The sequence below is a fragment of the Arvicanthis niloticus genome, chromosome 20 (assembly GCF_011762505.2).
Source record: "Arvicanthis niloticus isolate mArvNil1 chromosome 20, mArvNil1.pat.X, whole genome shotgun sequence".
Taxonomy (NCBI): Eukaryota; Metazoa; Chordata; class Mammalia; order Rodentia; family Muridae; genus Arvicanthis; species Arvicanthis niloticus.
The window spans coordinates 33,486,765-33,503,946 of NC_047677.1; the positions used below are offsets into that span (position 1 = coordinate 33,486,765).

The 17,182-nt window shown below is 42.9% G+C and overlaps 1 protein-coding gene across 3 annotated transcripts in view; it reads right to left on the bottom strand.

Annotated features, from left to right (window-relative positions):
• Cabcoco1 (ciliary associated calcium binding coiled-coil 1) overlaps window positions 1-17,182 on the bottom strand; it is a 107,230-nt gene that overhangs the window by 5,310 nt on the left and 84,738 nt on the right. For all 3 annotated transcript variants that reach the window (XM_034524433.2, XM_076917066.1, XM_076917070.1), the window contains exons 6-7: window positions 1,467-1,589; window positions 909-1,049 (exon numbers count right to left, since the gene is read on the bottom strand). In XM_034524433.2, coding sequence (XP_034380324.1) covers window positions 909-1,049; window positions 1,467-1,589 — 264 coding nt within the window. The remainder of the gene's footprint in view (window positions 1-908; window positions 1,050-1,466; window positions 1,590-17,182) is intronic.

Consider the following 17,182-nt stretch of genomic DNA (forward strand, 5'->3'; position numbering starts at 1 on the left):
CCCTTATTAATCTGGCGACTTTGGCTGATTCTGTTGGCACCAGGTCCTTAAATGCTCGTGTAAATATTGCAATAACGTTTGACGATTCAGCGAGTAACAAGGTATGCCTAGGACAACCTAAGTTTTTTTGTTCTCTTCCCAAATTAGTTATTAATACAGTGTGCTTTGTATATATGATCCCTAGTGCAGATAAAAAAAAATCTTCCCCTTAGATGCATGCGTGTAGTTGTAATGTACAGTCATTTCTCAATATAGGCGATTCACTTTGTTTAAGCATCTGGCTTAGGAAATGTTGCGGATTCCTGTAAGTCGTTACGTGAAGGTAGTAGTGGGTATTTGTTTCTTGGACAGAGTGGCCAAGTATTAAACACAAAATAACTCTCTGAGAGATGACAGGCAGCTGCCCAGAGGCGGTCCCTACTCCCCAATTGGCAGGGCACCCTTGGAGCAAACGACTTGGCAATTAGTGATGTATGGATACCGGAAGTACCTGAGAAGAATTGCAAACCTGACGCTGCATGAAGTGACTTAGTTACTAAAGCACCGTGGTTGATTGGCAGCCATCACTTTTCAGGAGCCTGGGCCAGTTAATTCGTGTAAGGCCTGTTTACAGGGTGGTGTGGCTCAGAGTCTTCACAGGGTTCTTTTTTCTGGGGTTTCAGTGGTGAAAGTTTTTGCAGGCCACACAAGGTGCTGCTGGCGGGTCTGTTTTTGTGACCTTGCTGAATCCAGAAGGCTCAGAGGAGGATTATGTTAGCCTTGTGAGGTAGAGTGTGCAAACCGTAAAACCTCGCTCTTGCTTGGCCAGAGCAGAGCAGTGTTTACAGATATTGAGGCTGACGCTGCCTAATTTGCCAGACATGATGGGGGGAGGGGGGGCGACGTCACTGTCCTTTCTCAGTCAGTACCTGCATGTTCATCAAAACCTCATCTGTCACTCTCGCCAGGGCTGATTTTACGTCATCAATGGTGAAGCCACCTAAGGGATCCTCCTCTCCCGGCTCACTCTCCAGCAGGGGTTCCTGAGGCCCTTGCTCTTGATCCAGCATCTAAGACAGAGGAAATAAACACATTCAGGTATTGAAAGTAAGGAACATTCAGGCGAGCACTTGAGTGCTCAGGGGTTTATGGGCAACCTCAAACTTCTACTCTGTGTGGCCCTACCAGGAACAGTATTGAACTAGAAGGAGGCTCTGATTTTATGTTACCACGTGTCTTAGGGATTACAAGAGACTGGGGGGGGGGGGGGGGGGGGGGGGGGGGGGGGGGGGGGAGTGGATCTCAGTGGTGAAGCCTGAGTAGGATATGGTGAGAAAAAGAAAAGCAAAACCCTTTGGACCACCATTATCTGGCCTGTGTGTGAATCAAAAGTCTAAGAGGAATTGGGGAGAGAGGCCATGAGCTCTTTCCAACTTGTGCCATGAGAATGCTTTTAGCAGGACGAGGAAAGGCATTCTCAAGCCTACCTTCTGTTCCATGTCCAGCGTTGGCAACGGCTCTATGAAGGCTGAATACGTGTCCAATGAGATACCTTCTTCCAGCGGGGCTGGTACAGGGTAATCTGCAGGCTTGACAACCTCTATGGTTTGCTGGAAAACAAGAGCTTTTGGTGAGGGGCTCTGTCTCAGCCAGTTCCCTCACCGGACTGCCGAATCAAATCTCACTTAAGTACCATTTGCGTCAAAGCCGTTGATACCATGGCCCTCCATGTTGCCTGGCGTTTTCCATGCACTGTCTCTCACTCACAGATACCATCGTCTTCTCATTGTTTCTGGGCTCTGTAGTTGAGGGTTCATTCATTTGCCTCTTACTCCTGTCTACTAGCTCTTTGTATGGAGAGAGGCAAACCTCAGACCCCCTGTCTATCTGTCTTCCCCATTTGCATCACAGCCGAAGGTTTGGCCCTTACTCCACCCAGTAATGGCTGATTGACACAATTTAGCAGGATGGCGATGCTCTTGTGGGTATCAGGGAAGTGGCTAGCACCAGCCCTCGGCAATAGGGCCTGCTTTTGCTGAGGACCTGAAACCCCAGAACCCATGAGAAAAAACCATCACCACCACCACCACCACCACCAAAAATCCAAACAAGCAAAAGAAACCCAAAAACAACAACCACAAAAAATCAAACCAAACCAAGCCACCACCAACAAGAACAATAACAACAAAAAGCAAAGCCGAGCATGGTGGTATGTGGTTGTAATCCCAGTGCTGAGGAAGCAGAGAGGCAGGAAGGTCCCTGAGGATCACATTGGGAAGCTCCAATGTCAGAAAATAAGAGAGGAGAGGGGAGGGGGGAAGGAGAGGGGAGGAGGAGAGAGAAGAGACAAGACAGTGCCACATGGAAAGTTAACCTTTGGCTTCCACATGCATGTGGCTATACGTGTGTGTGGTGTGTATGTGTGCACGCACATACATCGCACACACACAGCTAGGATATACATATGTGTGTGTGTGTATATATATACATATATACATCTATCTATCTATATATATATAGAGAGAGAGAGAGGGAGGGCGGGAAGGTAGAAAGAGAGAGAGAGAGAGAGAGAGAGAGAGAGAGAGAGAGAGAGAGAGAGATCCCAGCGGTGGACACTCTAGACTTCTGAAGCTCAATGTGTATATAAGACCAGAACACAGAATCATCAGAGGGACCCACAGCAAACTCCTGGCAGAGTGAGACGTCCCTGTGGGCAGATGATGCTACTTTGCCAACAGGGTGCAGATGCGGTAGAGGAAGACTGTCAGAAACAGCACTGAAAGATACGGAGAACCTTGGATGCTAACTTTGGCAGGGTCCGAACACCGAGGAGAGGGGAAGAAGAGGAGTTGAGGTTACTAAAGCCATCAAACCTCTGAATCTTTTAATTACTTCCTCTTGTTCTAACTCTGTGTTTAACAGGCAATGTTTTTAACTGTAATTTAATTTCCCCTCCCAGTTGATCTGTAAAGACATGGCCACTTGAGTGTTCTGGTTTTTATATCTTCTACATACCTCAGTATGAATCAATAACTTGTTCCAATTTACGTAGCAAACTCTCATGAGCTTGTTAGTGAAGTTCTGAGATGAAGTCACTCTGCTGGGCTCACAAGAGTTGGGCCTGGGCACACGAGGAGTTTGAAGAACTAAGAAAAAGCATTCTCTACCCCATTACCATCTTAAGATACTTTAGGGGAGGCTGGATAGTGAGAGAATTGTATAGTCATTTCTAACTTCTCTGTGTTACACTCCAACATTGAAATTATGTTTTTTATTTACAGGTTTTGGAAAGTAATGGAGAAGGATTTCTTCAGTGGGTGTACCAGCATGTACCAGCCTTGGCTGCTGTTACTGAGCATGCGCTGATGGGTGGGTTAAAAACGGTTTGCGTTTCACCTGGATAGAATGCTACCTTGTTTCCTGTCACCACGTTCCTGCTGTGCTCCAGGCACACAGGCTGGCATCTTCTGCTTGCTGGCCCTCATCTACTGACATTTTTTACAGAGAGCCTCTCCATTTGGTGAAGCAGAGTCCCCGATCCGCCCTCTGCTGCCCTGATCCTCCTCAGATTCTACAGTTAATGGCAAACAGATGATTGTGTTCAAGTCTTATATTTTCTTCACCACACCTCTGTGGTCTGGATTGATCAATTGGCTTCTTTATAAAAGGTGTGTGTGTGTGTGTGTGTGTGTGTTTGCGCGCGTGCACTGGAGTGTCTTGGATGGCAGAGGACATCAGATCCCTATAGAGCTGTAGTTACAGGGAATTTTGAGGCACCTAACATGGGTGTTTGGAACTGAACCCAGATCCTCTAGAACCTTAACCACTGAGCCATACTGCTCTCCCTTCTTTCTTTTTGTTTTCACTCTGTCTCTGTCTCTCTCTCTTTCTGTGTCTATGTGTGTATTATGTATGTATGTGAGTGTGTATCTGTGTCCATATGTGTGAGTGCATGTCTGTGTATGTGTGTGTACATATGTATGTGTCTGTGAACATGCGTAAATGTGTAGTAAATGTGTATGTTGTGTTGTGTAATTGTATGCGTATCGATGTGTATGTAGATATATGAAAATGTATGTATGTACGTATGTATGTATATGTGTACATCTGTGGGCATGTATACATGATGTGCATATGTGTATAAGTGTATATGTATATGAGTCAGTGGTTGTGAATGTATTTCATTTGTGTGTGTATGAACGTATGTGTGTGAACGTGTGTGTTAATGTGCGTGTGTGTGCCCTAGCACGCGTGTGGAGACTTGAGTCTCTCTGGTTTCACACTTCCTTTCTTTGATAGATCGAGGCTCGCTTTTATTCCCAGAAGCTGGAATTATGGCTGACAGTTGAGGTTTTTCTTCCTCTTGATTTTTAAAATGTGTGTAGTTCATATAACTATTAAATTGATTCAATTCATGCACAGGAGTTGGGGGGGGGGGGTGAGAATTTCTTTTCTTCGCATGCTCCGCATACTGTTAATGAACCAAACCACAGCTGCTTCTCTTTCACGAAGAATTAAATTTAGCTGTGTTAGGCAGTAGACGAAGGTGCAGTTTTAAATACAGAGTTTGAGATAAACAAAAGGCTCCCAAGTACCACAGTGAGTTTTTTTTTTTTTTTTTTTTTTCTTATGGAAAGTGGTTGCCTTCCTTAAAAAACAAGTCCAAGGGAAATTAGAATCAATAATTGTGGTGAGCGCACGGAGCCAGCAAACACGCTTAACTGAAACCGTCTGATGCAATACTTTCTTTAAAAAACACAATTAGGCCTTTGTATTTTTTTTTTTTTAACAAAACCTCATGTTTTACAACATTTGCTGGCTCTGTAATAAAATCTATTTAAAACAGAGAGACATGGTCAGCTTTATTGAGTTAGATTTTTTTTTTCTAGGAGAACATTATAATTTCCTCAAGTCTATGAATAGTTGAAGCAAATTAAATAAAGCCAGTTTTATAACTATTTTTATACATTCCTGTAGGATGGCAATTTTCTCATATTCCCCCCCCCCCAAAAAATCTAATATGTTACCTTTTAAATATGGAAAAATAAAACCAGAAGAAGGAAAAGTGTCTTATTTAAATAAAACAAAACAAAAATGAATCCTAACCTATTTGGTCTGAATCTGTCTATCTCATAAGCCCACTGCCTTTCCACAGAAGGCTAGCACCCATGACATTCAGACCAAGAACCAAAGGGAAATGCTTGGACTGACTGACTTGCCTCGGGCATAATGCTGAGCTTAAAAGGTAGGACTCTGATATAAACACATATCCATTTGGCCAAATGACTGGTTTTGCTTGACTTTCAAATATCCCCTAAATATAACTTTAGATGTAAAGCAATCAATGTGTTTCTCTTGCCGTTTCTGGATGCTTGCACACAAACAGATACAATAAAAACAACCACTTAGCTTCATGTGAACTCCATATATATATATATATATATATATATATATATATATATATATATTTTTTTTTTTTTTTTCTGATTATGAGCAGGCCATTTGAACCAAGGTGAGTACATTAAAAGCTCTAATAAAGAGAAGAAGAAATTTTGAAACAGAATAATGGACTGTTAAGTGAACATGCAATAAATAACATCCACAGATGTGGTCACTTGCAAATTAGTTTTGCATAACTTACTTTCTGCTTTTCCCCCAGATGTTATCTGTTACACGGGGAATTACCTGAAGCTGGCTGTATTGTTCTTTGTGTGCTCATTACATTTGCGTTATTTAAGATGGCTTGTAATCTGTGCTTAACTCGACTTGTGCTATGGTATTTAAGGAATATCAGATGAATGGCATTCTGGGATAATTCAATACTCATCAGTACAAAACTCCACCATCAAATATTGTGTCTTTCTTTCTTCCTTCCTTCCTTTCTTTCTTTCTTTCTTTCTTTTTTTTTTATGTAAGCCCTTTACTTACAAGCCAAATGAAATCACTAGAAATCTTTTGAAATGTTGTGTTTTCAATATGAATTGGATATCTACCATGGGAATAAATGCTAGGAATTTCGACCTCTTCTGGAGGGTCAGTTGGGCTCTGAATCAGGCTCTTTCCAGATCTTCCGGTGCCTGAATGGCCCTGTGAAGATGTCACATGGTACATGTTGTGATACTCCATTCTTCCTCTTAGACTTTGTGAACTAACATTACCAACAGCATTGACTCCCAGCCACAGAGCCTCTTCGGAGAATGGGAGAACCACAAAAGGCTCATGGGTTATGTTTTACCATGAACACATCCTTAAGGTGGTAGATTTGCAGGTCTGTTATTAGATCGTCTGTGATATTAAAGAATCTAAGGAGATGACAACTTTCTATTATTTTGACTGGTAGGAAAAAAAGCAAGAGCAAAAGAGAGAAAAAAAATCTACTCAGTTCTGTTGTGAGCCAGAGACCAAAAAAAAAAAAAAAAAAAAAAAAAAAAAAAAAAAAAAAAAAAAAAAAAAAAAAAAAAAAGTGGGCTTGCTTTGAAAAGACATTTGTTTGGAATTGTTGGAGGATGACTTCATATGTAAATCAGAACTTACTAAAATATGTCAAAAGTTTCAGAAAGCAAACTTGATTGCCAACTTTCCCCACTATTAATGGAAGGGAAAAGACAGACAGAAAAATTCCTGTAGTGTTTTAACTGTTTTACCCCACTCCCTTCCCCCATCCCTCCTCAGCCCTGCCTCCTCCCCGCCCCCACTTTCCCACCCCCACTCCCCTCCAGCCCCAAAGGAGAGGCACGCCTCGTTTACAAGTCTAATGAAGACGTGCTGTGTGCTTATGGAAAACTTCTAACAACCACAACAACAACAGCGGCAGCAACAACCACAAGGAATGGTGCCCTGTTGCCCACAGTACACTGCATCTAAAGTAGTAGCATCTGAATGGCACCTGCAAGATCGCAAGGAGGCCATAAAGGGAAAATGAAAAGAGGAAATTTAAAAGCAGAGATGACCGGAGAAACTACTCAATCCATTTCTGGATTAGTTTTCCCTTTGTGCTCCACCCATTACAAACATTACTCTACCCATTGCTGCAGATACCGTCCCCTCCTTTTCCCCTCCCTCCCTCTCTCCCTCTCTCCTTCCTCCTCCTCCTCCTCCTCCTCCTCCTCCTCCTCCTCCTCCTCCTCCTCCTCCTCCTCCTCTTCCTCCTCCCCTAAGTTTTTTGACTTGGAAATGCACAAGCGGCAGATTAATTTTTCTCTCCTAAGCTTAATATGCAGTATTTACATTTTGAAAAGGTTCAAAACGTTGCCAGGCTCCTGCAGGCTATGAATTGACATCTAATAACCAGTGCTATTTTTACCCATGGCACACTGGTAGTTTGAACATTTATAACTTAACAGAGCTTCAAGGCCAGCAGATCCACACACGTGCTAATCACCTAATCGAGGGTCTAGGTTACTGCAGCACAAGTCGGGACAGGAAATGAAGACACCCCACTCAGGCTGAGGCTGCGGGGAAGAATTTAAATTGGCAAGCTCCAGAAAACCAATTTGCAATCTGGTTTTAGGGTACACCAGTTAACACCTTGGGCCCAATTTTTTTTTTTTTAAACGAATGTATCTTGACTTAGTCATGTTAATTTTAGGCTTGAAATATCTTTTTCTTTCTTTCTTTCTTTTTTTTTTTTAAGATGGATAATTACACAAACTGATTCTAGAATCTTTTAGAGACCTTTGGGATTTGCAAGGGTTCTTCTGTTGGGGGGTGGGGCTGGTGACACTATTTGACAGAACCGGGGTGTGCCTGTCATCAGGACCACAGGTCCCCAGACCCCTGCTAAAGAGTACTACCTCTTCTCTAGGTGTCAATCCAATTTAGAAGCAAAAGATGTTTTGGTCTGGCTCAGGTACAAACATTTCCTGAGGGGTAGAACTGTTCTTAAGATGCCCAGATATTTTCTGAGGATGCAACAATCTGGAAGACGAAGAGCTGAATTATAGGCTCTGGGCTTGGCTCTGTTCCTAATTGTGCGATGAGAAGAAAATCCCCTGGCCTCAGATTATTTATCTATAAAACAAGGGTAATGGTAATTGCTACCTGGCTGCTACATCGAATTGTTTCAAACACAAATTAGATAATGCAGATAAAAATGCTGGGCGTTCTTCAAAGGGAGAGGTATTATTAAACCTTATTATTATTTATAATTACTGTTATTATTCAAAGGATCATCTTGCTGATGGGGTCATTGGAAGACAGACTACAGCAGCCACATTTGTCAACATGGGTCTGTGGTATCTGTGTTTGGTAATGTCGCATGGGCCGACTGATACACTCAGTAGGGTGTGCTGTCATAGTGCCTTCTATTCAGTGACAGTCTCTCAAATGTCAAACACACCCGGTGCCACCTCACTGGATGAGTTCCCTGGACCCAAGAACATTCTCTTTGCTATCGTTTGCGTATTTTGCAACTGTGTCGCCTTATCAGACGGTAAGCAACTCATCTGCTTCACAGAGGAGGGGATATTTACTCTCTCCCTTGGCTAATTTATCAGTCTGTCTTTTGTTTCTTTGTGTCAGATGTGGCCTGTGATGGCCCAGCTCTCACTCGACCTCTTGCTCCCTTTAACACTTTTTTTTTTTTTTTTTTTAAATCAAAAGCATTACAAGGCGGGCTTTCTGGTGAGCATGGAGGATCAGTGGTTTTGAAAGTCCTAAATTTGGATTTGTACTTCTGATTCTTACAGTGGCTATCTGGCAACTTCCTCAGGGTGAGAGTCAAAAACAGGGCTATAAATAGCTGAGAAACACCAAATGATTCTTCAGAATATTTTTATTTGGGGGGGGGGAACCACCTGCAGTATGACTTGTTTACCCAACCATGTTATATTTGACCATAGGGACTCTCGAACAATATGAAGTGTTAAAAAGAAAGCCACTGTCATCTACGCATCTTTGTTGGCTTTCATTTGGGATGTTGTGTTATTTCTGAGGGTTTTAGTATTAAAAATTGAAGTAAGTGGGCTGGAGAGATGGCTCAGAGGTTAAGAGCACTGACTGCTCTTTCAGTGGTCCTGAGTTTGATTCCTAGCAACCACATCGTGGCTCACAACCATCTGTAATGGGATCCAATGCCCTCTTCTGGTGTGTCTGAAGATAGCGAAAGTGTACTCACATACATGAAAATAAATAAATAAATAAATAAATAAATAAATAAATAAATTGAACTATGTTAGATTATCTCTATTTTTAAGGGCTTGAACTTAAACAGTGCTGTCAGTCATCGAGTCAGAAAGATGAGGCAAGCTATTATCGTAGCAGAAAGCCTCTTTTGAATCGTCAGATATAAACTTGAAATGTAGATTTTACCCCCTTTCTCCTTTTGCATTTCTGTTGGCCTTGTGGAGGGCTTGCATACAGATGAAGCTACCTCTCGGTTCTCAGATTGGAGAATATTCTCTGTTTTTCTGAGCAAATACCTACCTGTGGTTTGCAGACATTACTCGAGGCAACATACCGTGATGGATAGAAGCAGGACTACAATGGAAAATACTAAATCGTTTTGGTTCTATTCTTTTCGGGGGGGGGGGGGGAGAGAGCAAAGGGGTGGCCAGGGATACTGTCTGTTATATTTTGACAGTGTAAAGTCCCTGTGTGAGATGAGGCAGAGGCAGAGTTTATTTGGATGAAGCACTCATCTTAACTTCAAAGAGTTCTTCTGATTTAACTCCACATCAGTCCTAGAGTCATCAGGAAAATTGGGAAGGGGTGGGGGGAAGCCTTCTTAAAACCGTAGTGAGGTGAGTTTCATTTAGAACTCTAGCACTTGGGAGGCTAAACATTTAGGATGTTTATAAAGTGCTAAGAAACTTTGAGAAAAGCCGAGGCAGTGATTGTCCCTGACTTTGAAGCCCCGACGTATCTATTTTAAGTAATCTGACATTAAAAATTGTGCTGACAAATATAGATTTGAAAAACAACACAGGAAGTTGTAAATCAGCCCGTAACCCTTAGCACTGAGGAAGCAAGAGACCACGGAAATGTAGCCATTCGCTTTAGTCAACCTCAGCTTCGTTTTTTTTTTTAACTAAAGAAAGTTTGCCAAAGGCATAATGTTTACATTTCGGATTTCTTTCTTTCTTTTTTATTTTTCTTATTCATAGTTTGTGTGCTTCTCTCTTCTACAGTAGGCTCACAAATTATTACTAGGAAACATGTTGTCATAGCTATAAATATTTTTTTTCTCTGGTTAGCTCTCCTTGGTCCCCCTGTTCCCCCTGTTCCCCCTTTTAATCTCTGCTAGTTGATTCTTGAATTGTATTAGTTGCAATCTTTAGGCTTTCTGTGTCAGAGATCGCTGCAGGTCACTTTCTCGGGCTTGTTACTGTAAAGGCAGACTGGCTTTAGGGAAGCCTGGGTCCTTCCTCTTTCACAGTCAGCTCTTTATTCTATATAGAGGGTATGTCTGCTTGGCAAGCATCCGGGGTAAATCAAGAACTTCCTTGAAAAGAACAGGCTAGGAGAAACTCTAAGGTTCTGGAGTTTTCCATCAAACTAGAGATCTCAGAAATGAAATCGAAGCCAAGCATTGTGGGCAATGTTGTTTATATACACAAAGTTCTCTAAGAAGACCTTTTGCCTATATTTAGAAGATTCTGCCGGTTTAGTTTTAAATACAGCTCTGAAGTAGTTTAGTGCTATCTAGATTCTAGTCTGGAATGTTCTAGAAATCTGGGCTCCCCTTCACCGCACTCCATCCCAGTCTAATGTATATTGAAATCAGAGAATGGCTCCTTCTGCTTCTGTTGGGACAGAGAGCCATTTCTTTGTGAAGTCCTTCTGAGCTGCTTTAGGTCATCTCTGTTCCAGTTACAGAAGGCACATTCCATGTTGCTGAATTTCAAACGGCCTTTGCTCTGTTTACACAAGATAGAAGTTGCCCAGACCCAGTGTTTTCCTGTAATGATGTAGCATATCTCAGCTGTACGTTCTGTGCATACTGGAGTTTTCCTGGGCAGGCCTGGGCTTGCCCACTTACCCTTTTTTTTTTTTTTTTTAATTGTCTTCTCATGCCTCCTCCTCCTCTTTCCTGATTCTCTACCTTACTGATAATCAGTAGCTTCACATCTACTGGACTCGAAGTAGAGCGGTTCTTCCTTCTGCCCTGTCTAACACCCAGTCAGCCAGGAAGCTCTTTGGGGACAGCTCCCGGGTGTTTTCGCTATGTCTGCAATACTTTGGCCCTTTGACTTTCTTAACTCTGCTCATTTGCATCTTTGAAGGCCCAGTTCTTGCCTTCACAGCCCTTGGTCTCCAGCTGTAGAGTTGCCAGCTTTTTCTAACTTGTTTTACAATGTGCAAAGTGACTAAAAACACAGTGGGTGCTCCTAAAGTATTTATTAGAGAGAAACCTGTTAAACAAGGATGGAGGGGCCTTGAGATGGCTTAGCAGATAATGGCGTTTGTCATGAAAAGCTGGCAGCCCCAGTTTGAGGGCCCCAGATGCCATTAATGGTGGGAGCAGAGAGAACTAGCTCCAGAGCTGTGCTCTGGCCTCCGTGAACGTCACATGGTAGGAGGATCTCTCCCCCACCCCGCCCGCACCCACGCAGGCACGCATGCTCGCGTGTATGCAAGCATGCACGCACATATCTCCCATCGCTCCAATGACCAACAAAAGATTAAGGAAAGAAAAAAAAATGAAAAGAATAAGAAGGAAGGAAAGAAAAAAGATGAAGGGATATGGTGTTTTCCCCCTCTATCCCAGACTGTGCCCTTCTGAGGAATGCCTCTCCCCTGCATCCTACCTTCACAGATTCCATCCAGTCTTCTGGACCCATTCATTCACTACACTGAACTTTTCTTTCTCTCGAGTGGTAGCTGTCACAAGGACCTTGAATTGTAGCTGTGTGTGAGTCATGTTGTCTTGGTCTGCTGAGGTAACCCAAAGGCAGGAGAGCCTGCCTTGCTTCTGTCAGAGACCTCTAGGGTCAGGGGTATGCCATGAGGGTGTGCGTTCCTTTAAAACACTTCAGGGTGGGCTAACTTTTGTTACACGGTGATCTATTTTGTTCGATCGGCTACGGTTCGCTTTGATAAAGCTATGATGGGAGGTGGTCCCATTTGGAAGCTGGCTGGGTCCTAGCAACGCATGTAGTACTCTTCTGAGCAGCACAATACAGACAACCAGATTCTCGCTGACTTTTCTGCTCTTGGTAGCTGTAACTGACAACTATGCTTTCATGTGAGCTGACCAGTGACCAGTGATGGTGTTACTGCTTGTTGCCTGTATATGTGTGAGGTGTATACGCATGCACATCGTGCATGTGTATTTTGCATGTGAGTGGACACACAGGTATGTGTGTGTGTGTGTGTGTGTGTGTGTGTGTGTGCGCACGTGCGCATGCGCGCATGCATTTGTGAACATGCATGGTGGGGCCTGAGGTTGACATTGGGTATTTTCCTTGATCACACTTTCTACCTGATGCAGGGTCTCACATTTGAACCCAGAGCTCACAGAATCTGCTAGCCCAGATAGCCGGCCCATTTCTGGGATTCTCTTATCTCCATCCTCCAAGCACCCGAATTAGAGATGGGCCACCATACCTACCAGGCTGCTAGATAGTTGAATTCTGGTCCTTATGTTTGCGTGACAAGTGCTTTACCCACTGAGCTATCTCCCGAAGGCCCCGATGGTAGTTATTCTAAAGACAGTGTAGTCTCAAATTTTGAACAGCCATCACGCCTTCATCAAGGCCCCAGTAACTTCAGAGACCTCTGTAGGGCAGTGGAGACGCCATCTTCCTGGACCACGACTCACAGATTTTATATTGCTTTTCCATTTCTCACCCCCTGCCTGGTACCCCATGAAAGGTAGGCAGTGGGTATCACCCACTAAGTGCAACCCACCACTCAGCAAAGAAACGTTGAGGAGTCAAAGCACTTGTTTATGAGAACAGGGCCAGGCCTGCTTTACAAAGCACGTTACAAACATGCCCTGGAATTATGCTTCATTGTGACGAGAGGTTTTGGTGACATCATTTTTTTTTTGAAACCCCCCCCCCACACACACACACAAACCCAGAGATGTTAGATGATTGAGCAATGGTTACACAGGTAGAAAATGGTGAATTCTCATGAGAACTTAAATCCACATGTGTTTGACAGTAAACCCAGTATTATCTGATTCTTGGTTATAATTCCAACACTACACTGGTTTTGCATTGGCTAAGATATTTGTCTGTAGTTTAGGGGTGAGGAAATGGAAGCTGAGAAGAATAAAAGGACACACACTCACACACACACACACACACACACACACACACACACACACACACACACACACGTACCACACCATACTACATACTGAGAATCTAAAAAAGACAGTTCTCAGGTATATTCAGAAAGAGAACTTATATTCAGATTAAGCCCTGAGCCTAAGGCACAGGGGATTGAATTTTCTATTAAACACGGCACCGTATAAAAATTACTGAGGTTAATCTGAAGTCTGAGAACAGGACTAATCGCAGTGTAATAGGGGAGGGGCACCAGTGGTGATCTGAAGGCCTGCTGTGATCCCCTAGCCTTTTGTCTGAGTCCTTGTCTTTGCAGTCTTTCTTTGTTTGTTTTATTACTGTTGGCTTTTTGTTTGTTTTATTTTACTTTGTTTTGTTGTTGTTGTTTTGTACCAGGATCAGTTTTCTCTGGGAAGAGGAATATGGAAAACCAGTCAGTAACCTAGTGTGTGAGCCTACCTCTCCCATCTTGCCCTCTAACACGCTTAAAAGCTATTTTGATATTTTAAATGAACACTTAGGTTCAAAAACAAACTTCTTAGAGGTCATTTAAATTCCAAATGGTGGTGGTGGGGGGGCAATTTTACTTTATTAGAAAATTGACTAAGGATTATTTTGGTGGATTTTTTTAAAAATAATTTTTACATATTAGTGATTAAAATTAAATATCACCTGGTGACTCAGGATTGAAGACAGTGAGAATGAATATATATATATATATATGTATATAGATGTATATGTATATATGTGTGTATGTATGTATATATGTATATGTATGTATATATATGTATATGTGTATATATGTACACACACACACACACACACACACACACACACACACACACATATATATATATATATATATATATATATATATATATATGATGGCTGGATAGGATTTTTAAGTCAAAGCTGGGTGAATAAGATATTAATTCTGTTGTGGGTAAGTTTCCTTGTCCACTTGACCCCTAACTCCAGGTCTGATTCGTGCCTCTTAGGCAAGGAGTCCCAGGGTGGTACCAAGCTGCCCTCCTGGCTGAGGCTTCTGGCATTGTCCTGGCATTGTATCAGCTGTCCCCTGGGGACCGTGGTACTGATTTTGTCCTGTGGGTTTCAGTTTCCCATTTTCACTTTTCAAATCATTCCTTTTTTTTTCTTCCCCAAGCAGGGAACAGTGGAGAAAAGTTTGTAACACTCTAGACTGTATCTAACGATCCGGCACCGTGGACTGTGTGTCATCCGCTGTGTGTCATCACAGTCACAAGTGAGAGGCAGATGACAGCCGGGAGAGTGCCTGCTCGTTGGCTGATTCCACGTCCGGGGAATCCTATAAGATGGAGATGCACTGACTGCCCAGAACCCATGGGTTTTAAGTGAGATTTAGGTCAGTGTGTGAAAAGTAGCCGCACCATGTCTGGTGTGTAGGGAAATGTAAAAGGATGCATGTATTCGTGTACCATGTGTGCACACAAGTGGCTAGTAGTGACACAGTAATGGTATCTATACAATAACTAAATTTAAGAACGCACTGGGTGAGCTTATATGGCTGATAGATAAGTCTCCATTGCCTGACATCCCTGACAGACATTAGATTAGGGTTTTAAGGTTCTCCCCCTGTATGGTATCCACACTCTGAACTCGGGCTGCTCCTTATTTGAATATCCAGTGATAATCATTTATTTTTAAAAAATTCTTCTCATGATTAGGTTCCTCTGAGGGTTATCTTGTGCTCTGTGGAGATACATAAAATGAAGATACTCTGGCAGGAGCAGAGACTTCAGGATGGTGGAGCTCGCTCTCCAGTGAGGGAGTTAGAAGTCTGGAAGATCCTTGAAGGGTCTTTCTGGTTCTCACTCTTATGAACATGGTAGCGGTGTGAAGGCTGGCAAGCATGGCAATGGGATATGGTCCAGGTCAGTTTATTCTATTCAAGGAAATTGCTAATATTTATAAACCAATGCTGTGCACCAGGCACCCACAATTTTGCAAGAACACCAGAGGAGAGCCTGTCATACGCTATGCCACTTCCATGCATCTGGAAAAAGCTAACATTGCCTTGGTATTCAAAACCGACCGGGGACAGAGCGACAGTTTCAAGATTCCCCTGCCAGAAATAAGAAACCAGGACGAGAAACGATTCAAATAATAAAGGTGCATTGTGAAACCGAGCTATCTCATTAATTGGGTTAATCTAATTATACAGTCTGCAATTAAGCCTTAACATATCTGTGATTGTGAGTCTTGCTGTAAACACCAGCCACCTGATCACCATCTCTGCCTGGGGAGGAAAGGGAAAGGCTTTAGAGGTTCTGGTGCTGAAGGTGTATTTTGGGGAGCAGGGGGGGGGCTATCAAAACATTATGAAAAGACATCTCCATTTTTTTAGCGTCTCTGTGTGGCAGGCCTTTATCCTCATTGGGTTTGATGGTGATGTATAAATAAGGACATTGGGAAGAAAATACTCTCCATTCCTAAATCACCACTCTTCTGTACAGTCTATGCAGCAACTGGTTCATCTATTTGCTTATTGGTGAATAATTTCCCTCTGGTCTCTCAGACATAAGAGTATAACATTGTAACCAATCTGTTCTTTTAGCAGGGACATTTTTTCCTCTCACTATGTAAGACGCTTTATTATTTTAACAAGAATTTTCTAAGGTGTCTGCTGATATGCCTCTGAACTCCACCATTCCCCCAGCATCTGTCAGATTTCATCACTTCCACAGGTACCTTATACGGATTACCTTCTCTGAAGTGCCATCTCTCAAGCCTAGGTGTGAGATCACAAAGCAAACCTGGTTACACCAACAACTGCAGTGATAATTTATTGTAAATTATGGTTTTCTTGTTTGTTGTTGGTAGAGAGACAAGATATGAGAAGTGTTTCTATGTAGATCCATTTTCTATTATTTCAACACAAATACCAAATAGCTCCACCGGGGGAGCGGGGTGGGTGAGAACACAGACTATCCCTTAAATAGGTTCTAGTGACAGAGAAATTTATTTTCCAAGCTATGGGCAATAGTAACGGCATACTGTTCCAGGTACTGCACCACACAGTACAATTAATACAAAACCTAGATGCTTTGGCGTGCTGCGTAGAAGTTTCAGGTTGCCGGAGACCAAGCCTGATTTATAGGACGCGAACGGGAAGTAATTGTGTTGCAAGGTGGTCTACAACAAAGCTTTAATTCACTGTCTGACACCGTAAACAGCTAATCCATAGGCCCAGTACCAGCCATGATAGATTACAATTGCTTCCCGCACAGAAGGCACGCCCCTTTTCACGGATAGTCTGCGAACTGTAGTCCACGTGACCCCAGTTAGAAGCGGCGGGTGGGAAGGCTTGAACCAAGTTGCTTCTCTGAGAAACGGAAAACTCATGAGTTATTTTAGCAAAACCCAGAACTAGATGGCAGTGAGCCACACATGTAGTTATCGCCTTTTGATCACCAAAGAGAGAGTGCACATCGAGCCCTATAAAGCTCCAATGGCCTTAGAGCACTATCAAGACGAATCTCTTTGATAAGCGAGGCTTTAATTTACTATCATATTTTCTGCTATGATTATTAAATGTGAAAGGTAGGGCTGATAGAAGTGAAGGGTTAACATTGTTGGCATGAGGCATGGAGTGTGGGCCTGGATTCTGTAGACTTCGCCCAGTAGGTCTTACGCATGCGCACTTGAGAGGTGTTGGAGCGGTTTTTAGCGCATCCAGTAACGGACAGGGCCCACCGCTCCCGCATTTTTATTTTGAAGATTTCTTTTATCTGGGTTTGCATGTGTGCGTCTCCCTGTGTGTATAAGCACGTGTGAGTGCAAAGCCCAAAGAGGCCAGAAGAAGGGATCAGAACCGTTGGAGGTGGAGTTAGAGGAATTTATGAGTTGTGCATTGCGGCTTCTAAGATCCAAATTCCAGTCCCCATGATTGCCTCTAAACCATGGAGACATCTCACTGGCCCTGTTGT